This window comes from Fusarium vanettenii (assembly GCF_000151355.1).
Source record: "Fusarium vanettenii 77-13-4 chromosome 6 genomic scaffold NECHAsca_33_chr6_1_0, whole genome shotgun sequence".
Classification (NCBI taxonomy): domain Eukaryota; kingdom Fungi; phylum Ascomycota; class Sordariomycetes; order Hypocreales; family Nectriaceae; genus Fusarium; species Fusarium vanettenii.
Genome location: NW_003315852.1, coordinates 47994 through 72805, shown reverse-complemented (window position 1 = coordinate 72805; position 24812 = coordinate 47994). Strand labels below are relative to the sequence as shown.

Genomic DNA, 24812 nt, shown 5'->3' with positions numbered 1-24812 from the left:
TACAAACTCGCGCAGGACATTCTTGGTAGATCTGAGTCCACCTGGGTAGCTTGGAGTGAATTACATTAGTAAAGAATAGAGCCCACCGTGCATCATCTTTCACAGTGACTCGCTCCAAGACTTAGCAATCAAGACGCACCAGTAAGGCTAGAAGGTAGTCGACCTCCCAGCCCGAGCGCACTCCTCTGACAAGAAGAGTTGGGTGTCGATGTCGTGCAAATGGGGGATGGACACCGCATTCAAAGTCATTGACTTTGTCCAGATGCTGAAGATCATTGCCAGACTTGCTCTGATGATTTGATACAAGTCTTTTACCGTCTTCGTCAACGTCCAAATCTTCTCGACCCAACGGTCAAGCTCGGGGCTAATTCCCGCGTCCTTCCGGGCTCTTGTAACGGCAACCCACCAGTTGGAGGAGACCGCAAGCCTCTTTGCTTTCAGTCGTCTCCTCTACGCATCTCTAAGCCGGCAGTATCGGTTCAGCTCAACGAGACCCCTTCGTTCCCCATTGAGCAGTGCTGGTTTCTCACCCACCGCCTTGTCCCAACCGGCTGCTGCGTGATACTGGTCTCCGCCGTCAAAGCGCGCAAAGTTCCAGTTATACATCAGGTCTAACGCCTGGGTATGAGACTCGACGCCGTCATCGCGGCTCAGCAAGATAGCCTCGAGACGTTTGAGCGCTTCCTTGTTCTTATCACACTTCCCGTAGGCTCCCGCGTCGGCCATCAGTGCGTCCATAGGTGCTGTGCGAATGGCGACTGGCTGCTGTCCACTCAAAAGCTGCGCATATTGGCCGGCTTGCACATTGTCCGGAACATGATTCAGATCCCACCTCACGTCATACATAGCGCGTGACAGATGGCCCGTGTCTCAGTTTGTGCTGCTCCCGTGCAGTTTACTTTGTTCAGTAAAACCTGGGTGAAGACGTTCGTTCATGTGGACTAGTCCTTTAGGTTCTACTCTGTGGTAAGCGTTTCCGTTCCAAAGACGCATCTGTCGAGCCTAAGGAAGATGCATGCGAATGTTTCTGTGATCTTTAGCTGTGCTGTGAAGACATGTCTTTAGACTCTTACAGCACTTGAAGCCTCGCTTGGCGCATCTTTTGACCAGCGACTCTACGAGTGACAAGGTTCGTGCTGAGTTTTGGTGGCCATGGAGGGTGTGTTTCTTGGAGAGGGCTCAGAGTCATCATCGACCAGAACAACCATCCAGACACCGATCGCGCCGTTGGAGCCTAGCAGTGGTGTAAAATGAATCCAGCGGCTACGGCCTCGAGACGCTGGTGGAGGTTGACCACCGCCCTCGCCATGGCTCTCATGGTTCATGACGCGCGAGTGGTGGCTTTGGGCTTGCATGTCTGACCGTGACAGCCAGCGGATCTTGGCAGTTATGCCGTGGCCATCGGCAAAAGCATGAGAGAGGGTGTCCCGAACGCGGTCAGAACCTCCGATGCGCGACAGGAGCGGGCTTTGCAGCATGCCGGGAACACGTAGTGATGGCGATGCGAAGAGGATACGTAGGTTTGGGTATGGTCGGACGAGCAGATAGTGCTGGAAGATACCGCTGAGGCGTCCGCCCCGGTATGTGTTGACCGACTCATGAAGAATCGGATCTGATGGCCGCCGGTTGATTGAGGCGTCGTCAGAGATGACCAACCTCGGCCTGTTCCAGTTGGCTGGCATGGTGTCCGAGTTCTTCACCTCCTCCTGGTGCATGCGGTGCAGAGCACCACCCGACTCTCGTACTGTCTTGAGCTCGGAGAGATCAAACATCTCAGCCAGCTCACGGAATTCGTCCTTGTTGTGGTCTGAGTGATGTTGAACGGGCGCCTCACCTGGGTACTGCTCAGGGTTCTCCCGCTGCATGAGTCTCGAAAGCGAGTCCAAGCCTGAGCATTCCTTGACAAGACCAGACACATCGACTTGTGCGCCCAGGTGGTAGCGCACGACACCCCTAGAATCATACAACGGAGCCACCATGAGCAGGTTCATAAAAGGGGAGCCGTCGCGGCGGTAGTTGAGGAATGTCTCGCAGTGTTCCTTGCCGGCTTCGAGCTTCTCTCGGATCCTCCGTACACTAAAAGGGTTGGTTTTGGGGCCCTGGAGGAAGCGACAGTTCCGACCGATGGCATAGTTCATGCCGTACTGGGTCGTTCTGTGGAACTCTGTTTCGCATCCATGTTAGCTATGTGGTAAACGAGGTCGGATTGTCTGCTTACCTTCACTTGCAAAGACGATGGGGTTGTCGGGTCGTGATGGGTCAGATAAACAGAAAACTTCGGCAAGTCCTTCTGACATGTCCCTCAATTGCGGCGACAGCGTGTCTGTTATTCTCCGCTTCATGGTCACACTGACTGTCTGGATGAATGTATGCGTGATGTAGGCAGGCAGGTCGTGGTTGGCCATGACCTCGAAGGTATCGTCAGCCCTCTTGCGCAGCGCATTGTTGATGGTGCTGGTGACAGGATCTTGGGTGAATTGAAGCCCGTTTATGGTCTTGAGTGAGCCCGTCAGAGCATTGGCGTAGTCAATGGCTTTGAGCGCCTTGAGGGTGTCCAAGTAGTAGGCCAACAGAGGCAACGAGTCTGGCCGCGACGAGGAAAGGAAGTTTGAGAATCGTTGGAGCAGTAAAGGATCCTCAAATATCACCTTGAGGTGCTTGATGGAGAAGAGTAGCTCGGATTGTGTTTCGAGGGTGTACTGCTTGCCTAGTGCGTGTGCTGGCACAACAAGATCAAAGGAGGCGGGGTCATATTCTTCCTCGCGCAATGGCTCGAGCCCGTCATTGTCCATGCCACCCTTAGTCTGGAGCGCGGGCAGCGTGGTGGGTATGTACATCGACGAGATGGACGACGCGTCTCGCTGGGACCACGGAGAGTCATGGGTGCGGTAGGACAGTGCGCTCCTCGAGGCCGTCGAGGCAGTGTCGATTTCTCGGGGATAAACCATGCCGTCACGCACGGACTGCGAGTCATCTTGGTAGAAGCTGTGCCTATTAGCTCAGTCGCCGTCGATTGACTTTTGGGCAGACAAACCTTCGCTTGGTTGACACTGGCCTTGGGCAATGCGCTCCCGTCGGAGTATTCTCAACTAGTCCGGGAGTCATCTTCCGAGGCACAGAGTGTGATTGCAGACTGTCTGACCGGGCCGGGATCTGGCCGTTGTTCTCGGGGTTCTCAGTAACGATTGAGTACATGGCTGGGAGAGATGACTTGACTTGCAAAGCCCAGAAACGTTGGCAGCGACGAGTTTTAAGACAAAAGTCAACGGCCCAACACGGCAACACCCAGGGGAGAGACAGTATGACGAAGCTACGGCAGACTATCACCGCGTAGCGCCAAGCTAGACCGGCTGAGACATCAAACTTTGGTGCCCTTGGGAAGATCCCACTTGACAACTGTCAAATGACGAACCGCGCCAAAGCTCAGGCCCCTTACATTAGCGTCTGCCATCCCGTCGGCAGATGCTGTAACGCCCCCAGCCCGATCGCCATGTAAGTTGATCGGTCCTGGGATCGCGATCAGAGCGTCGAGCTTTCCGATGTGTCGCCTAGGTTCATCTCGGCTCTTCTCCCTCCGAGCGTCTGAGTTGGTTACATGCCCATTTCTCAATTGCTGTCCCTTGCCTCTCATCTGCAGGGATATGCAGATCATCTAAGCGACAACAGGGCAATCCCATGCAGAGTCACTTCTTTAGGGTAGGCAGCCATATTCACACAAGAGGTTGGCTATTATCTCCTCCGCAGATGTGCTTCGAGCCACACATAGTTTGTCTGTTTAACGTAGCGAAATTCTTAGTTGAGACAGCGCTAAAGAAATAACAGAAACGGCCACCCGTAAGTCACCGTCTCGTGGCGGGACGGCGTAAACCGTGGGAGATTAAATTTCACGCGCCGGTTCGACGGTACCGGCGTGGCGTCTCGCGTGGAATCAAACCTTGGCATCATCGACGTTCGTAAGCTAAACCAGGTTTGAATGTTTGGATTTTACCTTTCATAGTCTCGACCGCTATAAGCTTCCGGGTTCCGGGCGAACAAAGAGTTGTGCCTGACCCCGGCAGTCAAAAGCGTCTCCCCTCCCCCAATACCAAAGGGCGAGGTGATTCCGCACTCATCAAGAAATTCCGCCCCCGGCCAACTTTTTAGCACCCCCAAGACCCATTTCGTCAAAGATCAACAGAACCACCTTGGTCCTTCACTGCAAACTTGGTGGGGTGGAACTTGAAGGCACTGATGCGTGGTTGGGCAGTGCGTGGTAAATCTCCGAGGAACCTGACTCAAGTAGCTCTTGACTGACAGCTGAAGCCTAGAAGTTGGCGTCGTCATCTTTGCTAGACTGCTGTCAGTAACCATCCCTAACCAAAGGCCAGATTTCTCAGGGCAAACTCTACGCTTTACAAGTGACACCGATCAGGATTGGCAATTATCTTTAAACAATTGAATTCTGGTAAAAAACTAGCTTTCCCGTAAGATGCCTTAAATGAGATGGTAGTTATCTTTGACTGATCGACAGTATTGCATATTTGTCTATCGCCCTGGTAGCCGACTGCTTGACGGAAAGTGAAGAGCGGGAAGCACTATCTGCCAACGTCAAGCCAGCACGACCGGCTTGTTATGCCCTGCGAAACAATATCTTGTGACAATTGATCTAAAGTTTTGATTCCCTAGGCTAAGATGCCCGTGATTTATATGTGGCATTTACTCATCAAAAGTTTTTCTTCACTTCTCTATCACCTTCTCTGTCGGTCGATAGTATCATCGGCAAATATTATCCATCTCAATCACTTCTACATTCCCGCGCACATCCTTCGTCGCATTCTCTGCCTGAGGCCTGGGCTCATACTCGACGCTAATTTCAGTTGTCCAAGTGATGCCCCCTCCGCTGCCGCCATCTCCATCCTGAGGGCTCCGTCCCAGAATGCTGCTGTCGCTTGCGCCGTCTTGGTCTTCCGGGTGGGCTCGCCCTGCCGTGACGGTGCGGTTATAGAATCTCCCAGTGCTGTTGTCGCCCGTCTTGAGATATGTACCAGCTCTCGGCGTCGAATCGGTGCGCGTTCGGACGTTGCGGATGAAGCCACGGAGGACGGGGATGGACGCGGAAACGATGGTGACTTTGGGCTCGGCCATGGACCATATCCAGTAGACCGCTTGGGTATTCAGGTCTATAGGCGAGCAGAAGCGTTAGTATGGATGTGGTTTGTGTCGCAAGGTTCGAGAAGCGTCTTACAGTCGGGAGATCGCACGTCGATCAGCATATACCCCTGGACGGCTTTCATCACGCCCGTGATCCCAGCGAGGACACCCATGCTCAACGCGAGGGCTATACCGATTCTCTCGTTCCTTTTTATTTGCAGATTGAATATCATCCTCCACGGCAGCAGGGCTAGAATGAAGTCGCAGAGGGCAGAATACACTGTCGCCGTGAAACCACATCAGGGATATTCCACGGTAATCCTGGACAAAAGAGGGCGAACTCACGAGCGCTAAAGACGGTAAAAGTGACAGACTGGCTCAATTTCCAGCAGTTATCCCCTCCGATATGTCCCTGGTCGGGAGCACCACAGATGGCCTGCCATGTAGCGATCATGTGCACGGCGAACTGCAGGTTCATGGAGATGATAAGCCCCCAGATGAGTTTTGCCTCCCAGCCCCCGGGCATCAAACGCAACAGCGTGATTCCAAAAGACGTCTTGGTCAGTCCCAGGGCGAGAGACTGCAGATTGTGATGGGTTCGAGCGACAGTGATCTTTGTCAAGCTGCCTGGGATCAAGAAGACCACCATTAGCCAAGACAAGCAGGCCGAGGCCAGGAGAAGAAAGGTCCACCCGGCGAGGAGAATCCAGTCGTCCGCCTGGAGTCCGACACCGACTTTTCGAAGTCGGCTGTAGCCTCGGAGTCCCATGAAGATGGTCGACACGAAGAGTTGCTATGAACAAGGGAGGAGTCAGCGTTCTAGTATCTGGCGACGTATGGGATCCGAGACGGTCGGTGGGAAAACTCACTGCCCATGTCGTTGCGTGTACAAGCACCGAAAGATCATCCCTATCATGGGCCATCTCGTCGATTGATCGACAGACACCGCCTACTTGAACCACGCAGCCCTATTTAAGCATCATTGAGACGACGATTGTTGCTCGCGAATCGTGGTTTCTCTCGTGGGGAGAGACATTAAGTTATGATTGCGTGGCAGCCATCCCCCGGAGTTTCGACTATCCTCAAGTCAGCAGGAGGCGTGTTGGCTGTCTCACATGTTATATCGCTACTCATGCGACGGCAGGGGACCTACCAACACGAACAAGTCTTCTCCGTACCGAGTACAACCCGAAGGGGTCTGTCCGTTTTGGCATACAGCACTCCTGCGGCGTAGCGAGCACCCTGTAAAGCAATTTGTCAGTCAGGGCACTCATCTCTATGGCTGGTTTATTGTAGCGCGGTAGAATTGTTCCCACCTTTTAAGATTAACAGATCCTTGTGGGTTGTAGGGCGGAGGCAGCCGAGAATTGACACTCGGATATTAGCTGCTGCAAGGTGCAGCCAACTGCATAACGTTATCAGACAAGGCCGTAACAGCCAAACGTCGTATAGCGCTGGAACTCCCCCAAACTAGCGTGGCATATCCTGGTGTGATATGGGTACATACACTGCTTTACCTACTCGCGGGAAATGAGTGTAAAATCCGGAAGAGGTTCCCCAAGCTGTGAGAAGTGATAGACTTACAGGCCCTTGATCACGAATATGCATACTATTGGTGGGGCTTTCTGTCCCGCCGGCCCAGTCGCCACCGGCACGGCAGCTTTAGATTCCCGCTGTGGATGGCTTGGGAATCATTAAAGGGTTGTTGTGTCTTCTGCAAGCCTTGTTTCCAGAGCTGTCTGCAGTTTAGCTCTCTCTCCGACACTCGTTTTTGGTTTTTGAGTTTTTTACCAAGTCACTCCTTTATTTGTGTGTGTTGTTTCTACCATGCTCATCAAGTCTGTTCCGGTCTTGGTGTCGTTGGGATTGTCTGCTCGTGTTGTTGCTCAGCAGTACAACACCACCTCAACCGGCTTCAAAGGTGTATGGCTTCCTTGTCTATCATTCTTGTCCCCCTCCTCTTTCTCATTAACCACACATTTCCTTCTATTCAATTGTTGATCAAGAATGAATAGTGCGATGCCCTTCTCGATGCCGGTCTCGAAGATATCCTGGTCTTCCCAGAGGACGTCGCATACGTCGACAGCGTCTCGACCTACTATGCATCTGAGAATCGCCGCCTTCGGCCAGTCTGCATTGTGCAGCCTCGCTCAACCGACCACGTCTCCGAAGCGGTCAGGGCTCTGAGCCGAGCCAGCGGCGCCGGCAACTGGGACATCGCCGTCCGATCCGGTGGTCACAGCGACTTCGACAACAATGCCGTCCATCGAGGTGTCACCATCGACCTTACCTTCTTCAACTCGACAGATCTTGTCAAGCGTGACAGTGTTAAGTGGAAGGGCAAGAGTACACTGACCAAGGTAAGCGTCACACTGCTGCGTTGAAAGAGACAGTAACTGACACCTTTGTCAAGTCAATCGCCCAGATCCGCCCAGGAGCTCGATGGGGCGAAGTCATGACTTACCTTGAGAATCACAACCTGGGAGTTACAGGCGGCCGTTCCGGTCATGTGGGCGTAGGTGGCCTGCTCGTCTCGGGAGGTGCTTCGTACCACACCCAACTCTGGGGTCTGTCATGCGACAACGTCGTTAACTACGAGGTCGTCCTGGCCGATGGATCCGTCGTTGAAGCGAATGCGAGGCATAACCAGGACCTTTTCAAGGCTTTGAAGGGTGGCGGCAGCAACCTGGGTATAGTCACTCGTTTTGACATGCGGACCTTCACTACTCCTCCCTCTGGTGTTTACGGCGGCCTGCTTTTCACCTCATGGGACCACTTGAACGTCGTCACTAAGCAGTTCGTCGAGTACGCCAGCTCCATAGGCTCAGGCAACCCTGACCATCAGTTTGTCGTCTATCGAGCCGATGCGGGCAATCTCTCCCTCATGGCCATGGCGGTCAGCACTGACGGAAATGATGACTCTCCCACCTTTCGAGCCTTCAGCACCATCCCCCTTACTAGAGACCTCAGGAAGAAGCAGCCCCTCAGTAGCGTCGCCGCATCTATCGCGGATACTGGTGGCTCGAACTACATCCCCTTTACTCTTAGCCTCCAAGCTACCACCGACATGATGAACAAGGCTGCTGACATCTTTGTCGCTCTGACGCAAGATCTGCGCGACGCAGACATTCCAGTGTCTGTCAACTTTGTCTTCCAGCCTCTACCAAAGAACCTCGCTTCCGTTATTCCTGGCAACAACCTCCTGGACCTTGACAAGAACCTGCCGGCTGATTCAATTCTCTTCGAGGCTAGAGGTACGCTGGCCGCTGACGATGCCTCGTATGAAGGTCTTGTGCGAGCCAAGATGGCCCAGGCGATCGGGGAGTTGGGAGCGTACTCGGCATCGAAGGATGGCCATTCTGACTATCTCTACATGAACTACGCCAACCCCGAACAAGATGTCATTGGGTCGTACGGCTGGGAAAATGTAATGTTCCTGAAGAAGACGGCTCAGAGATATGATCCGACCGGCTTCTTTCAATACCGCATTCCAGGCGGATGGAAGGTCAATCGCGTCCTGTAGGTAGTATACTAGGGGGCGAGACAGTGAAGATCCGTAGTCCATTGATTTTCCATTAATAATTCAGACTACCAGATGGCTTTGCCCTAAGTGACGTCGCCAAAGATATCCCGGTCCACCACAGCCGCTTCACTAGGCCCATGATCGAATTTAGCAGTTGTGATGTTGTTACCACTCGACATACCGTCCCGTCTGCCCCCGTCTACAAATCCTGGGCAAGACTTTGCTACAAATATATTGAGTCCAGCCCAGCCCGTTTGAACATGACGAAATCAAGCGTCGGGACTACTGTCCCGTCGTGAAATGCGCAGGGGAAAATCTTCAATAAGCCAAATACCCTGCAATAACTCTTAGCTCATCACAGCACAAGCCAGGAGGGCGCATTACTCACCGCGTTCATGATATGCAGAGGTCTTTCGGGACGCACCATGGCAAAATCAAAACGTCTCAAAAGCTATTGCAGCCATGTCAGTCTGGTTAGGCCTCGTGAATAGATCGACATGCACTCACCTCAACGAAAATCTTGTTTAGTTCCATGAGTGCTACTGGCTTGCCGAGACACTGGTATTTTCCGCTGGAGAAGACGAGGTTCACCACCTCAGACATGCCTTCGACCTGTTCTGGTTCTGCTTCCAGCCAGCGTTCCGGTACAAATAGAGCCGCGTCGTTGCCGAATATCTTTTTAGAATGGTAGATGCTAAACGGAGAAGTGCCAATCTGCGTTCCTCCAGGGATGAACTTGCCATCGATGGTATCACCTTGCTTGGGCACCGTTTTGAAGAGAGGACCGGCTGCGGGCGCCTTCATCCGCAGCCCTTCTTGTATAGCAGCCTGGAGATAGGGGAGTTTGCGCGCTTCGGCGTCGGTAACGGGTGAGGATATTTTCCCAGCCTTGATGGCATCGTCAATTTCCTTCTGTAGGTTTCTGTAGGCCACTGGGTTGCTGAGCAGGCTCAGCATGATGACGCGGATAGTGGTTGCCGAGGTGTCGCTTCCGGCGACAACATTAAGCAGTGATTCCCTAGACGCTTCTTCCTGGGTGAGACCATGACGGATGAAGGATCCGAGCATATCTGAGTGCTGTGTAGCGTTTGGCGCGAATCGCTCTGCAACCTTTTTGTTCGCCACGCTGGGTGATTGTAAGGATTTTGCCTGCACGGCGATAGCACAACTGACTGGGAACTCACCCAATGAATGCCCCGAAACCAAACTTGTCGCTCTCTTTGGGCAAAAGACCCCGGAAAAGACGCGAGTGTAGGAGGGAAACTAATGAGGGTATGTTGGCTATGACGAGAGTGACTGGGAAGAAAGAGCGTGTAATCTTGATAAAGTCGAAGACGTCGTCATCTTGATCCACGTAACCGAACGGCTGGCCAAAAGCTAGATCGCTGATAACGTCAAGGGTGAAATATTGAATCTTCTGAGCAAAGTCCGTCGGGCGGTAGTCTCGAGACGTTGAGAGATACTTGGTTTCTATGAGGTCGACAAGTCGTGCAATGTGGGTGTCAACTGTGCGCTCCAGTGACTCGTTCTCCTTGCCTGAGTACTGTACAGAGCTTAGCCATTTGATTGCATCACATACATGTGGGATATGTAGGAAGAGCCTTCCGATAGATCACATAGACACTGGCAAGACAATGAGGTTGAACTTACGCCGGCTGCCATCTTGTTACGCAATTTTGCATGAGCATCATCATCACGCATCGAGAACAAGTTGTCTTTGCCAGGCTCGAAACGGAGTGCGTTGTACCCTGTATACTCGGTAGGCAAATGGCCCCAAACAACATCAGTGATGAAGGGTTGTTACTCACAAGGCCCTCTCGAATACGGCGAGCGACTGGCCATCATCCGACGCAGTAGTTTGGGATCATCGGTTGCCAGCTCATTGGGGCCAATGCGCACAAGCGACCCTGCAGTTGAACCACTGAGTCTCGTAGATCAACTACAGTAGTTGAGGATACCACTCACCATATTTTTCATTGGCCGCTTGGATGGCGTAAGGCTGTGTTCCCTTGAGTGACTGTCTCACCATCCAAGCCTTGGAGAAACCGGCCCAGAACGGACCAGGAACGTGTGACAAACGGTACCACGTCCGAAGCGAATCGGCTAAGAACAGCACCACCAAGCCGATGACGGCTGTGAGAATCACGGTCCCGGGGCTGAGGGCAACAAATGCCTCCCGCAGCAGGCCTGGCGACAAACCTTGGCCAGCGCTCATCGTGTCCAACTTGGTAACTTATCTGCGCAGTGAAATGTGGGAGTGAAGGGGGAAATTCCTCAGGAGCACCAGCTAAGCTATTAGCCACGGACCTCGGCGGCGTGGGCGCGTCTCCCTCCATTGCAACCTAGTAATCACGAATAACGCACCAATGATTGGAATTCGGGGACCCGGAATCAGTCCCTAGCTGCGCCACGAACCGGCAGATAACTGACACGACTTGTGCTTGGCACAAAATTTCCCCGCTTTCTTATTTTTTGCCGAATCCTTTGCGCTATTTCATATTGATTCTCCGTCGCGTCACGAAACAACACCTGGAAGTCAGTCATCCACAATGCCTGCGACACCATCGCCAGAGCGGAGCCCCAGCTCCCAAGGAGGCAGCGAGCACCATGTTGAGCCAACCATAGAGATAGAGGATGCCATTGTATGCCGTGCATCCTAATCCTACCTAGTTTTGTTGTGCTGGAATAGTACCTAACTGGAGACCACCACAGGCCGCCGACAATGACTCAACCCTGGGCGAGGTGCGACTCCGATTTCCTCTCCAGCGTAGCCGGCGTATTCTTTGACGCCGACGCTAGTCTGGTAAAGGCTGAGGATGGTTTATTTACCGGTATTTATAGGAGTCTGACCAGTCCCACGTGTCCCTCTCGTCGAGCATCATGGCATATCGAGAAGAAAACGGCCGACGTTATCATGCCCTCAGTAGCGGCAGTAAGTAAATGGCTCTCGATGTTGGCGTAGGAGACTAACACACAAGTTAGAATACGTCCTTCCCAACGACGACGTTAGTTGAACCCACCCTTGGAAATGACCGTGGTATTTCTCGACTGAGTCGCCATTAACAAATGATCCTCCACTGTAGGCAGAAAACGATAGACTCGGTAGGCATAGATGGTAGACGTATACACATAATGCATAACGCATGCTGATATCGATGGTAGACCTCCAGCACGAGCTCTACGTCCGCACCCTACACGGGGAGCTCGCACTCTGTCCAAAAGCTAGAGACGCGAAACGAGTTCTAGACATAGGCACCGGCACTGGATCATGGGCCATTGACTATGGCAAGTAACCTTGGCTTCTGTGCATTATCTATGCGCGGATGTAACGTACTGACATGGATTTAAAGCGGATGCGAATCCCGAAGCTGAGGTTTGACACTCTACCCCTCTTCAACGTTGACATGTTACTTTGACTTATGCATATGCTAACTGCCAAAGGTGATTGGTGTTGATCTGAGCCCAATTCAGCCATCGTTGTGCGTCCAAATACCGTTGTTTAACCAAGGAATTCGATACTAATACAACATCGGTACTGCTAGTGTTCCCCCAAATCTTATCTTCGAGATCGACGACCTCGAAAAGGAGTGGACCTGGACGAAAAAGTTTGATTTCATTTTTGCTCGAATGATGCTCGGCTGCTTCCAGGATTTCCCGCAAATCATCAAGGTAGCATTCGACAACCTCGAGCCGGGCGGCTACCTCGAGCTCCAAGACATGAGCCTCCCTGCGCGTTCCGACGACGACACCCTACAGCCCGACAGCTACCTATCCCAGTGGTGCAGGTGCTGTTTTGAAGCTGGCCAGAATCTCGGACGCCCCGTATTCCCCACCACCGAGTACAAGAACTACCTCGCAGCCGCCGGCTTTGAGGGTATTGTTGAGGTGCAACGCAAATGGCCAACAAACGCCTGGCCTCGTGATAAACATTTCAAAGAGTTGGGTAACTGGACGCGTGCCAACATTGCTGGTGGACTTGACGGTCTTTCTCTCGCCTACTTCACACGCGGCCTGGGTTGGACGCCTGAGGAGACACGTGTGTTTTGTGCACATACCAGGAAGGACATGGAGAATCCTAAGATACATGCTTACTGGCCGATGTAAGTGTTTGAACTGATCCAGCGCTTAATCTCCCCCACTTCCAGCGGCAGCTTTACTGATGACGCCTCTTGTGTCAGATATTTTGTCTATGGGAGGAAGCCCTTGACTGCCGAGTGATATCGGCGTGACCCCAAAGCGATGAGAAAAGATGAAATTTTGCTGTTGCAGAAGTTTGAAAAAGGCCACTGTGTCAACATCGGGTCATGATGTTATGATCTATTGAAAATTTGTTCGTTTTTATAGTTGCAGCCCGGCCCTTGATGGGTTACCTGAGCTCGGAGAACGACAAAAGATGGCAATACTATTCCTGTTTTTTCCCCGACGATTATTGATTGAAAATTAGACTGAACGAAATTCACCTGATATTTAGAAGTATCTTGAAATCTAGACCTCTCGAAAGCAGCATCTTATGCTGTCTAGTGTACCAAGAACCGCTTAAAATAATTTACTAAATTACACGCTCCATTTAGGAGGCTAATACCTAAATACGTTAGCTCTACGGAGCAGTGGGTCATCTGTCCTGTCGAAGGATCCATCAGACATGGAGGGTGATTGATAACGAGCCAGCTACCTGCATCGGATTCTAAGGCCGAAGAGTCGTCGTCTATTAGATCGCACTTTAAGTCCGAGGAGACCCACACTCACGCGGGGAAGAAGATTAGTTATTCTCGCAGTCTGGTATGAAGATAAGAGGGTTTTGAAAAAGGGAAAGCCCTTCTTAACTGTCCGTACGTTAAGTCAAGTGAGCATCATCGCGTCCGTCAGACTCACATTTCAACCTCGACCTTCATTGACCGCTCACCAAACATTTTCCAGTGTTCTGACCTGGCTAGCAATCTGCAACATGGCGCCAAGTCCCAAGACTTTTGACAGTGACGACAGTGTCCTTGACCCAGCTATCAAAGCGCATATCGCAAGCCTATACTACGCTGTGGATAACAAAGAGCTTGAAAGATGGGGTTCACACTTCACCGATGACGCTGAGTTGAAGAAAGGCGCGACCAACGTCAAGTGCAGAGAGAGTGGGTAATACTCAAACCGTGACTACGGTGCTCCTCACTGACATAGCTGGACTAGACTTGGTCGAACTTGTCACTAAGTCCTGGGCTGTTGTTCAGAGTCGTGATCATACCGTTTATAAGGTCTTTCCATTCGGTGCCAACTCTGATGAGGTGATGATGCACGGGCGAAGCAACAATGTGTCCCTGGATGGCGTGAAGTCCACTTTCACCTGGGCCGCCCGCATGCACTTCCGCAAAGCAGAGGACGGTAGCGTACTAATTGACAAATACACTATCATTGTGGTACGTTTGAGTATTTATCATCCACTGGTTCTGCCTTGCTCACTCGATTCCAGGATCCCCATCCGTCGACCTTGTAAATGCTTGGGTAGATAAAGGCCAAGGCGACGTTGACCTCTGTATAAGGAAACGAGGCCATAACAAACTCAGACAGCGAATACAATTAGTATAATTTGGGTTGTCCCATAAAACCTGACATTTCATTGTTCTTAGATCGGATTCGCACATCTCATATCGAATTCTCGACGTGTCTGATTGGGTTCTGATCTCTTCCAGCCTTTGAACCAAGGCCTTTAGCTTCTGCTACGTGTCTTTGGCTAAGGAACCTAGCGGCTTGCCATGCGGAATAGACACAGCCAGTAATTAGAAACAGTCATGATATTGCTGTGAATTGAGCCATATGTCGGTAATATGACATTGCAATCCTACAAGGCATCCGTAGCCTGCCGTGGAATGGTCATGACCCCGGCCCGGATAATGTGCCAGGGGACCACCGCCGCTCGGAATTGGGAGAGAACCCGTGTCTCGACGGCCAGACCGACAAATTCACCTTTGAATATTCAGAGAATGTACCACAATCCAGGGATGTGCGAATTGTTCTCTTCTCTGTAGAGCTCAAAAAAAAAAATGGTGCAAACCGCGGAGCTCGTTTGAAAGGCCATGTCAGCCATGATGGATATGACATTGGACTTATTCATAAAGTAGATGGAGACCTGAACAAAATGGTCGATATCCTGGAGCCATAGGGCGCTTTGATAACCGTGGCTCCTCACTTCACTTCATAGAACATGCATCTTAGCCGCCAATGGAAGACTTGAAGCCATTCCCACAATGCTTGAGCTGAATTATGTTCCCAAACCGTCGCTCTCTGTCAGACTACGGCGTGATCTCCTGACCAGCCACGGCAGCGAAGAAAGCGTCAGCTAGATAAGATCCAGCATAGCTAGGCTTGTGGAATCCATCCACAATGGGTGGCGCCCTGGACGGTTTGGAAATCTTCTCAATATACCCCGCGATGCCGTCTTGCTGCCACTCCTTTGCGAATTTCTCAGCCGTCATGTTAAGCCCGCCGACAGCCCAGATCGGCTGGACCTGCCAAACAATGCCCAGCTTGGCCATGTCGTCACTGAAGGAGCGGATTTGCTCATCAGTGAAACCGGCCTTTGTATAGTCGTACATGCCGGTGAATCCGAAGGCAAAGAGCCGATCAGGAAAGATCTTACGAACTTCCGTGTGGAATTCGAGAATGTCCCTCCAGACTGTGCAGCGTCAGTTTCTTCTTTCCTGCTGTCATGCCATCGTTGATATTCTTGCTCACCTGGCGCATCCATTCTTGCCCAAGTCATGTCTCCCAAGGGAGCAGCTGCAACAGCTCGCTCTACGATTGTCTTGACGCTTGGCTTCCACATATACTGGCCCTCTTTGGACCTCGGCAGCTCCCAGTCGAAAACAACGTCCTCTCCTACAGCATCCTTGGCGAATCGGCGTCGATCCTTGAGTGACGTGCCGTACACGGAAGCCTTTGCCAGATACTGCTGGTACTTCTGCTCGTTGCATCTGGCCTTGACCGCCTCGTCAAAGGTCATCAAGCCTGCGCTGGCCTTCCATTCATCGCGTGCCTGCATGTACGTCTTGCCCTCAGCCATTCCCGATGAGACCGCCTCCACGAGAGGCTTCACGTCGTGGGTGGCGCCTAGGATGTACTCATGGTCCCTCGGATCAATTGTGCTCGTGATGAATTGAGAACGGTCTGTATCACATCGACACATCAGTAACGTATTGACACTGGAGAAACCTCGTCAGCATAAGAGTCACCGTGAGGCATGAGCGTGCATGAGTACTGACCCCATGACATCGAATTGCATGCGAACGGCCGTGAGGCGAGCGATATACTCGCTGGTAGGCACCACGGTTCGGCCCTCGCCAATCGTGAATTTCTTCAAGCCAATGGCGAGATCATCCAGGTGGATCATGGCGACTCCCGCCTCCACAAATAACTTGGTCATCTTGACCGTCGAGGTCAGGCCTCCGAAGCCCATGTCGCCATCGGCAATGATGGGCGCCATGAAGTCGTAAGCTTCAAGCTTCTCCCGCTCAGCCTTTGTGTGGTGTAATCTGAACTGCTTCTGGCGCTGGTCGTGCCACAATTGGGCTTTGAAGATCTTCTCGACAACCTTGGGAACTGTGTCCCATGGGTAGTCTGCATGATCGCAGCCCGGATGCTGAACTTCCGAGAGACCGCAAAGTGCCCCCGAGACGTACACAGTCTATTGTTGTGTGTAAGTAAATTTTGACACCTATGGGCTCGACTCCAACTTGACTCACCTGTTGATGCTTGACCATTTGGGAAACCACGGTAGGTTCGGTCGTACCAAATGTCTTCTCATGGGTACCATTTTTCAGGTGTTCATTCAAGAGATCCCAAAGCTTATCGCCTTGCAAGCTCGATGGGTACGAGATGGGGATTGTGTTTCGCAACGCGGCAATTGTCTTGGCTGAGTAGGGTCTAATAGCTGTAAGTTTGCCTTTGAACCATCATCTATCAGAACATTTGCAACGCAACCTAACCTTTTCAGATGTGCCTGTCTGGGAGATTGCCACTCCTGCTCGATCGAATCCGCAAGGTCCAGAAACGCTGCTTCCTCGGCGTCCAGATCGATTTTAGTGTTTCGCATTTTGGGACAAGTAGGATCAACGGTATACAGGGACACGAACTTGCGGCTCGAGACTGCGGATGACGGTGCGGCCATGTTGTCACTGGCTCTTATTAGTTCACTCACATAGCTACTGGCCCTTCGGACACTACTAGCGTTTCGCGGACACTCAGTCCGAAGACCCCGAAAGACCCCGACCAGCATTACCCCATGCTTCTTTCCGCCAGGAGCGTCTGTCGCATCGCATCCCGATCGGATGCCAGTCCATTGACGTTTCTCAACTTGATTGGATACACTTCATCGGAAAGGACTTGAAAATCCGGGGGAGGGGAGCGTTCTTATCGCGAAAGACCATCCTGATCTCGGTCCCGCGCGCGCCAAGTCGAATCAAATCGGGTCACTCACTCGATCAGAATCAGGCTTCGCACCGCGCTCGGCATGTTGTCTTCCGATCCTGATATTTCGATCGTGCCTTATTCTGCATCTGAGATCTTTTACCAATGGCATCTTTCCGTAAGGAGATACAGTCAGAATATCATGAATGACTAATTGGCTGGTGGTTCGTGGTCCGGCCGAACAAGTAGGTATCTCACAACCACGGAGCCCACTTACTGTGGGTGCGGTAGCAACGTTACAAGGACAAAGCCGAGTTAGACAAACAATAGATTTTGAACACACAATGGCCTCCGTGGCGACGGACATTGACAACTAGCTAAATCAGATAGCTCGAGAGAAACAAAATAGTACACTACACGTTTCGGCCCACCCCTTCATCCATATTCAGCCAACAAGTACATTCTTAACCTTAGCAAAAATGCCCTTGTGAGCTGTTTCTTCGTCTGTACCGCCCAACCACTCTCTCCGGCCGCTCGTGATGTCAGCTTCGGCAGGGTTAACCCATTTCGTTTCTTAATTATCTCGTTAGCAAAACTGCACTCAAGGCTTTCACGGGCGAGAAACCTACTGTGCCAGAGCTTCCACCCGGCGTACAGGGCAATGAAGATGGGGATAACCAGGTAAGCGAAGATGAAAGCCTTGAGGTCAAAGGGTGTCAGGAGCGTGGTGTACCCGGAGATTATGACGAGGAAAATGTTGGCTCCGAAAAGTGTCCAGGGGACATAGGGGTACCCCAAGGCCTTGAATGGAAGAGAGGAGAGGGGCATGCCCTGGGCTTTCACGGCGGCGCGGAAGCGCACGTGAGTCAACCCGATAAATGCCCAGGCAATGAAAGCAGCTGAGCCAGAGATTGACAGCAGGTAGCTGAATACATTGCCAGCATTCTCCGAGATATTGAGCAGCGAGATGAGGCCGAAAAGGTTGGTGAAGACGATGGCGTTGACCGGGACACCGTTGGAAGTCGCCTTGGCAAGGAACCGCGGGGCCCGTCCAGCCTTGGCCTGAGCATAGATGGTGCGACTGGCAATGTAGATGGCGGAATTGATCGAAGAGAGCAGCGTGATGATGATGATTGCATTGATCAGGTTGCCGGCGCCCGCCCAGCCCGCTTGGTTCAGGGCGACAGTGAAGGGGGACGACGCCGACTTGGATGCGGCGTTCAACAATCCTTCCGAGTTGTAGGGCACAATTAGGCCGGTGAAGAAGATCATGCCAACGTACACGATCAGGATGCGCCAGAAGGTCTGCTTCAGCGCCTTGGGGATGTCCCTCTTGGGGTTTCGAGACTCTCCGCCAGTGATTGCCACTGCCTCAGTTCCCGAGTACATGACCGCAGCCAAGACCAAGACCTTGCCAAAGCCATTAATGCCGTTTGCGAAAGCACCAGGATCGTCCCAGTAGCGAAATCCAATGTAGTCGCCACCGATGGCCCCAGTGTTGATGAGACTGGAGTACCGTTGTTAGTGGTCTGTCTGGGTGTGCACCCGGAGGCTGGGAAGGGAGGACAACTTACATGGCCACTAGGTATAGAATGATTGTCACGATGAATTTGAAAGTCGCCAACCAAAATTCCATTTCACCGTAGACCAAGACGCCGAGCAGAGAGGTGCCCATGAAGAAGACCCAGCAGATCAAAATCCAGGCGTAGTTGGGGAGTTTATCGGTCCAGAAGCTCAGAACCAAAGCAGCGCCATTGTACTCGTTGGCCAGAATCGTTCCCTGTCAGGGTTAGCGAATGATTCGGGCGTAGGCATCGGATGAAGCATCGAGATCAAGTCCACTTACCCACATATACCAATAATTCCACCCGAGGGCAAAAGAGAGGGCAGGATCGACGAACCGGCCGGCGAACTCGTTGAACGATCCGGTCGTCGGGAACAGCGTCGCCATCTCGCCCAAGGACTGCGTGACGAAGAAGACGTCGAGTCCCACGATGATGTACCCAATCAAGGAGCCAGCAGGACCGGAATATTGCAGGGCGAAGCCTGTGGCGTAGAACGTTCCGGGGCCGATGACACCTCCGAGGGCTATCATCTGCAGATGACGGGATTTGAGCGCTCGTCGAACGCCATCGTCGATGATTTGGTTGTCGTTGTGAATCACGACCTCGCCGTTATCGACGTCGCCGGTGTTCTTGTTCTCCGCCATGTGGAGTTCTTTGCTGTCTGAGTCGACGGCCATCGTGTCGCTCGTGAACAGGTGCACAACGGAGTTGAATGATTTAGCGACAGATATATTCCCAAGGGACGATGCTCGGCGACGTATATACTCCTCTTAGGAGCGTCATGACATGCTCGCCCATCTGTTATACTTGTGGTGTAGTCCGAAGCATCTAGGCTGCATCGCCGCATCCTGAGTGGATGGAAGATAAGACCCTTGCTCATGGGATGCTCGTCGGACAACGTGGTTGCGGGGCCGAAAAAGTCCGATGACGAATCGGATCTCTTATCTGCCTCAATGATATCTTCTAGGGTAGCTGTCCCTGACTCGTGCCCGGGGTGACGCTTCGCCCCAGCATAACTGAAGATAAGCACACCCTTGGCCAAAGATGACCGAACTTGATCCACGGTGAGATAACCAAAAATACGCAAGCATGGCTAACTGCTAGTTTTCTGTATTGATTCAGCTCTGATCCGGCACGAGGCATCTGACACACTGAAAAATTAGGTAACTCGAGTATTTATTCAGAAAAAACAAGTTAGGTTTGCCCATCTGGGTGGTAGTTGAGCTGTATTCTGTTGCGGCCAACTGCCCTAAAGGCGGCTCACTGATACCGAAATTGCTTTGGTCACGAGGTATTCCTCAACCGCAACATCCTTGCCCGCCTCTTTGCCATATCCCGACTCCTTGATGCCGCCGAAAGGCACCTCAGCTCCCGCGATAGAATTCGTATTGACACCGATCATGCCTGCTTCTAGAGCATCCATGAGGCGCCAAGACCTATCCATATCTTTGGTGAAGACATATGAGGCCAAGCCCACCTAGTTGGTGTGGTCAGAAACCGACGAAGCGGTTGAGAAAGAAAGGACACTCACAGAGGTATCATTCGCAGCCTGTATGACCTGTGCTTCGGTCTCGAACTTGAAAAGGCTCAGGATTGGGGCGAAGCATTCTTCATCGGCGAAACGCATCGACTTGGTTGCTTCGGCAATGACGGTTGGTTGAAAAAAGAAACCGGACGTGTCTTTCAGCTGTTCGCCCCCCAAGAGGATCTTGGCCCCTTGGGCTTTGGCATCTTCTACAAGTTGCTTGGTACGCTCGAGCGCCTGCGGAGTCGTCACTGGCCCGATAGTTGAGGTCGCCAGGCTGCCATGGCCTTGAACGAGCCTCGACGTCCGCTCCGTGATGAGAGACGCAAACTCGTCATACACTGCAGAATGGACATAAACTCGATTAGCAGTAACGCACGCTTGCCCAGCATTTCGCCATTTCAATCCCATGAGCGCTACGTGCATGTCAGTATAGATGTCACGGAGCGAGGAGGCTGGGAGACCGACCATTGACAGCTTCGGTCAGATTGGCATCATCAAAAATGATAAAAGGACAGTTACCACCTAGCTCAAGGGTCACTTTTTTGAGCCCTTCTGAGCATAGTCGTGCGACCAGCTTTCCAATCCTAGTCTGGACCGAGGGTCAGCCGGTTCCATAGTGAAGTGCAGCTGGATTGACGTACTGAGCCCGTAAACGTCACCTTCTTGACCAAGGGGTGACGGCAAAGCGCTTCACTGACACCTGGCGTATTCTCGAGACTGGTTGTTAGGACATTTAGAACACCCTTGGGAATCCCAGCTTCCTCTGCAAGGAACGCGAGCGCCAAGGCCGAGAGGGGTGCCTCAGGGGATGGTTTGATGACCATGGTGCATCCGGCCGCAAGAGCCGCTCCGGCCTTTCGAACCACCATTCTGTACTCTGTCAGAGAAATATCCGATGCAGCTCTGCTCCGCAGAAACCTACGAGACGGGGAAGTTCCATGGAACAAGCGCAGCCACGACACCAATGGGCTGCTTGATCGTCAAGACCTTCTTTCCAGGAATTGCGGCATCGAAAGCGGTGCCTTGAATGCGGTCTGCTTCTCCCGCGAACCAATGAGTCGAACTCAGGGCATAGTCCACCTCGGCCAAGGATTCTGGCAACGGCTTGCCCGTCTCGAATGTGACGATAGTTGCCAAATCGTCCTTGTGCTTCTCGATAAGCGTTCCCCACTTCAGAAGCCACTGTGAGCGGGCTCTGGGTGTGGTTCGCCCGTAGAGACGAAATGCTTCGTGCGCAGCTTCGACAGCAGCAGCCACGTCAGTTGCACAATTGTCTGGTGCTGAAGCCCAACATCCGCCAGTGCCAGGATCTACATCATGTTAATAAGTGTCTCTGTCAGGACGACGGCAGATCAAACTGGCCTATAACCTCGAATCGGGCTTTTGAAGCCGCGGCGACCCATTCCCCATTTACAAGTGACTGGTCCTTGAAGATCGAGGGCCATTGGAGCTGTTGTTGAAGAGTCAGCACTTCTATCTTGACCAGAATTGAGTTTCAGGCACCTTGAACGGCAGTGGCTCGGTTGTCGGGCCCATGACTGCTGTTGGTATTCAGAAACTTGCCTGGAACAAACGATTATGACATGCGTTCATAATTGTAGGTATCAAAACACGAATAGCCAGGATATCTAACATGTATCTGGACGTCCCCGCTCCACATTTTCTTTAGCTACATCCTGCCTCCGAGACCGATGCGATGAATCGGACTCGGTGTCCGACAGGACTAATCGGAGACCAGGCTCTAGCGGGTTCCGGGCTTCTGTATCTGCACGTCGACCCAATGCCCAGGATGGCTATAGAAGTCGGGTGTGAGCATGATGAATTCGGGCCCATCATTCTCAATCAACATCAAGCTACCACCAAGCCAACAGCGCCGTGTTCCTGCCGCCATGACCTCGCTTCTTCCTCAAGGCAAGCAGATTAACCTGCAACTGGGATGGCCGTCCCCTTCTCTCTTCCCTTCAGCGTCCCTGAATGCTGGCGCCGATGACGTCCTCAGAGACTTTGACCGGGCCACGGCTGCTCTAGTCTACGGACCCAATCGAGGAAACGCACCTCTACGCCAACAGGTTGCGCGATGGCTGGGATCCACGTACCACAAAGATGCCCACGCCATCGACGAAGCGCGCGTGTGCATCGCCGCTGGCGCTTCTCAGAACTTGGTCAATGCTCTCATACGCTTCACAGACCCCACGTACACCAGGCGCATCTGGATGGTCGAGCCAACGTACTTTCTGGCTTGTCCTGTGTTCGAGGACTGCGGATTCGCTGGCAAGCTGCGTGGAGTCCCCGAGGACGATGAGGGCATCGACTTGGACTTTCTTCAATCAGCCCTGGCGGAGACAGAGGCAGAGGTTGCGGCTCATGGCGAGTCGGATGAGCCCAAGCTGAAGTCAGGGGCAAACGGCTACCAGAGGATTTACAAACATGTCATATACGTTGTACCGACGTTCTCGAACCCAAGTGGCAAGACCATGTCCTTGCAGCACCGGTACGACCTTGTGAGATTGGCTATCGAGTACGACGCTCTAGTCATATCAGACGACGTTTATGACTTCCTCTACTGGCCTGAGGAGAGAGGACAGACGCTTGACCTAACCACACGCGTTTTGCCCCCACGACTAGTGGACATCAACCATGAGATCGACCCTCAGAGCAAATGGGGAAATACCATGAGTAATGGCTCATTTTCCAAGATCGTCGCCCCAGGCGTCAGAACATCGTGGGCGGAAGGGACACCAGCCTTCGCGACGTGGCTGGCCAACACGTAAGTCTTGCACCAATCTCCCTATAAATGCCCCCATTTCCATCATTGACCCCGATAAAGTGGCGCCACAACTTCGGGCGGAAATCCTTGCCATTTCATGTCCACCTGTATCGAAAACATGCTTGCCACGGGAGCACTTGAGAAGCACATCCGAGACACGCTTATACCTTCCTACTCACTACGGTACTACGCCATGGTCGACGCTGTCAAGGAGCACCTCGAGCCCTTGGGCGTCCGCATAAGCAGCGGCAAACCATACGTGACGAGTCAGTTCAATGCTGCCACTGCGTCAGGGCAATCGGACAACAAAGCGTGCGGCGGCACCAGGATTGCTGGAGGCTTCTTTCTGCTGCTCACCCTGCCAGAGAATCTTCCATCCGCGACAACACTGGCCAAGGTTGCAATAGATCAGCATGATCTGAAGTTTGCGCATGGGAAAATGTTCGAGGTGAAGGGAGATCCGGGGAGCAAGCAAAGATCAGATGCCACTTTCGGACGCACTATAAGGCTGTGCTGGGCATTCCACGAGGCAGGCGTTATCGTGGAGGGCATAAAACGCATGAAGCTGCTACTTTCCGAGCACTTGCCGGCTTGAAGCAAGTAGTTAGCTGAGAAATGGACAATAACAAGGAGGTTTTCCATAGACACAAGTTTTCTACACATGCACTAGGTCTAACCTGGCCACTCCCCAATCCAATATCTATTATGATCGTACGGGCGGGTACTCTGCAAGTAAGTCTTGATAGCTCTTTTATTATTTTGCTACCGTAGGCTCTAAGAGGAAAGAAACTATGATTTCTGCCGCAATTACTGCATCATCCACAGCCGCAGCGGACGCAATCGCCGCCTCTGTAAACTTTGCAGGCCATCCAACACGTGCACTGACGAGTTTCAGGCACTCCATCTCGATAAACTGGTCAAACTCGGGATGCCCTTGGTATGTGAGGAGTCTACCCGGCTGATAGATGCCTTGATTTGCGCAGTGAGGTGTTGAGCCAATGACGCAGGCGTCTTCCGGCAAGACGCCTGGAGGCAAAATGACATGATCGCCGTGTAGGAACTGGAGGCGCAGAGACTTGGTAGGAAGTAGTGTAGCGAATCGTGAGGCGAATTCTTCTGACACGTTGATGGTGTGGACGCCTAGTTCGTAGCCTGCCGGATCTTTCTGTATGATTGCGCCATAGTCCTCAAACAGAGCCTTGCAGATGATTTGATGGCCAAAACAAGAGCCGTACAGCTTGATATGCGGTCGTTCGATGTAGACACCTACTCAGCAGGTTAGAAGGATGCCCATGACCTGTATAGAGACGACGCGTAACGCACGCAAGATATAACGCTGCAGAACATGAATCCACTCTAGTGGTTGATATGCGCCGTTGGGCGATCCGGTGATGATGATGGCATCGGCTCGGTCCAGGCACAACGGATATTTCTGGTTCACAACATCCCACCCCTCGAGCTGTAGGGTAGGTTTTTTCGTCAGGGAAGACGAACGATGCACCGCGTCCCGCAGAAGTACTCGGAAGATGTCATGATATTGGCCCCTCTCCTTTTCGATAACGGGACTCGTATACCCGCAGTTTAAAACGGCAACGTTGATTACTAGAGAATCGACGGCCATCTTTCCAATCTGGAAGTGCTTGATGTGCCGGCTGTGGAATCATGGGACAAAGTTCAATTCTTTCTTTGAAAGGGCGGTTGGTGCAGGCACATAAAATATCTGCCGAGCCTGAGCGCGAGCTCCAGCGTCTCCTCAACATGAAGACCCCCAGATGGGTATTTTGGAGGATCTTGGGGCATGCCATGCCAAGCCAAGTTGCTCACCGTGTCTTGTAGACGGCGCGTCGGAACTCGCCCCGATGCCGCTCCGAAACGGTCAGCTAGTCCGAGTCATACAGGTAGTTAACT

The 24812-nt window shown here is 52.4% G+C and overlaps 12 protein-coding genes across 12 annotated transcripts; 4 read left to right on the top strand and 8 right to left on the bottom strand.

Annotated features, from left to right (window-relative positions):
- Positions 1–147: 147 nt before the first annotated feature.
- On the bottom strand, positions 148–846 carry NECHADRAFT_81000 (uncharacterized protein; the record flags this gene model as incomplete). Its single annotated transcript, XM_003042469.1, has 2 exons — positions 148–450; positions 535–846. 2 exons carry the CDS (start codon positions 844–846, stop codon positions 148–150), a joined length of 615 nt encoding a protein of 204 aa, XP_003042515.1.
- Positions 847–1115: 269 nt separating this feature from the next.
- Positions 1116–2948, bottom strand: NECHADRAFT_42185 (uncharacterized protein; the record flags this gene model as incomplete). The annotated part of the gene is made up of 2 exons (XM_003042468.1): positions 1116–2164; positions 2219–2948. 2 exons carry the CDS (start codon positions 2946–2948, stop codon positions 1116–1118), a joined length of 1779 nt encoding a protein of 592 aa, XP_003042514.1.
- A 1804-nt stretch (positions 2949–4752) lies between these two features.
- Positions 4753–6053, bottom strand: NECHADRAFT_80998 (uncharacterized protein; the record flags this gene model as incomplete). The annotated part of the gene is made up of 4 exons (XM_003042467.1): positions 4753–5159; positions 5225–5317; positions 5476–5923; positions 6000–6053. 4 exons carry the CDS (start codon positions 6051–6053, stop codon positions 4753–4755), a joined length of 1002 nt encoding a protein of 333 aa, XP_003042513.1.
- Positions 6054–6957: 904 nt separating this feature from the next.
- On the top strand, positions 6958–8653 carry NECHADRAFT_80997 (uncharacterized protein; the record flags this gene model as incomplete). Its single annotated transcript, XM_003042558.1, has 3 exons — positions 6958–7053; positions 7146–7490; positions 7544–8653. 3 exons carry the CDS (start codon positions 6958–6960, stop codon positions 8651–8653), a joined length of 1551 nt encoding a protein of 516 aa, XP_003042604.1.
- Positions 8654–8922: 269 nt separating this feature from the next.
- Positions 8923–10868, bottom strand: NECHADRAFT_80996 (uncharacterized protein; the record flags this gene model as incomplete). The annotated part of the gene is made up of 7 exons (XM_003042466.1): positions 8923–8988; positions 9042–9104; positions 9161–9779; positions 9838–10196; positions 10304–10401; positions 10462–10560; positions 10619–10868. 7 exons carry the CDS (start codon positions 10866–10868, stop codon positions 8923–8925), a joined length of 1554 nt encoding a protein of 517 aa, XP_003042512.1.
- Positions 10869–11155: 287 nt separating this feature from the next.
- Positions 11156–13076, top strand: NECHADRAFT_104604 (uncharacterized protein). The gene is made up of 10 exons (XM_003042557.1): positions 11156–11295; positions 11366–11395; positions 11495–11585; positions 11636–11658; positions 11737–11755; positions 11816–11938; positions 12004–12026; positions 12095–12132; positions 12196–12753; positions 12832–13076. Exons 1-10 carry the CDS (start codon positions 11203–11205, stop codon positions 12869–12871), a joined length of 1038 nt encoding a protein of 345 aa, XP_003042603.1. The 5' UTR covers positions 11156–11202; the 3' UTR covers positions 12872–13076.
- A 522-nt stretch (positions 13077–13598) lies between these two features.
- Positions 13599–14135, top strand: NECHADRAFT_80994 (uncharacterized protein; the record flags this gene model as incomplete). The annotated part of the gene is made up of 3 exons (XM_003042556.1): positions 13599–13776; positions 13823–14058; positions 14112–14135. 3 exons carry the CDS (start codon positions 13599–13601, stop codon positions 14133–14135), a joined length of 438 nt encoding a protein of 145 aa, XP_003042602.1.
- Positions 14136–14931: 796 nt separating this feature from the next.
- On the bottom strand, positions 14932–16730 carry NECHADRAFT_42178 (uncharacterized protein; the record flags this gene model as incomplete). Its single annotated transcript, XM_003042465.1, has 5 exons — positions 14932–15314; positions 15374–15840; positions 15901–16322; positions 16381–16561; positions 16624–16730. 5 exons carry the CDS (start codon positions 16728–16730, stop codon positions 14932–14934), a joined length of 1560 nt encoding a protein of 519 aa, XP_003042511.1.
- Positions 16731–17489: 759 nt separating this feature from the next.
- On the bottom strand, positions 17490–19253 carry NECHADRAFT_42254 (uncharacterized protein; the record flags this gene model as incomplete). The annotated part of the gene is made up of 4 exons (XM_003042464.1): positions 17490–17617; positions 17674–18551; positions 18619–18824; positions 18891–19253. The coding sequence occupies 4 exons, from the start codon at positions 19251–19253 to the stop codon at positions 17490–17492; spliced, it is 1575 nt and encodes a 524-aa protein (XP_003042510.1).
- A 536-nt stretch (positions 19254–19789) lies between these two features.
- NECHADRAFT_93987 (uncharacterized protein) lies at positions 19790–21582 on the bottom strand (the record flags this gene model as incomplete). The annotated part of the gene is made up of 7 exons (XM_003042463.1): positions 19790–19858; positions 19898–20086; positions 20141–20550; positions 20603–20726; positions 20779–21007; positions 21060–21447; positions 21507–21582. The coding sequence occupies 7 exons, from the start codon at positions 21580–21582 to the stop codon at positions 19790–19792; spliced, it is 1485 nt and encodes a 494-aa protein (XP_003042509.1).
- A 444-nt stretch (positions 21583–22026) lies between these two features.
- NECHADRAFT_42290 (uncharacterized protein) lies at positions 22027–23499 on the top strand (the record flags this gene model as incomplete). Its single annotated transcript, XM_003042555.1, has 3 exons — positions 22027–22904; positions 22965–23170; positions 23243–23499. The coding sequence occupies 3 exons, from the start codon at positions 22027–22029 to the stop codon at positions 23497–23499; spliced, it is 1341 nt and encodes a 446-aa protein (XP_003042601.1).
- Positions 23500–23658: 159 nt separating this feature from the next.
- Positions 23659–24525, bottom strand: NECHADRAFT_41980 (uncharacterized protein; the record flags this gene model as incomplete). The annotated part of the gene is made up of 2 exons (XM_003042462.1): positions 23659–24170; positions 24228–24525. The coding sequence occupies 2 exons, from the start codon at positions 24523–24525 to the stop codon at positions 23659–23661; spliced, it is 810 nt and encodes a 269-aa protein (XP_003042508.1).
- Positions 24526–24812: the final 287 nt, after the last annotated feature.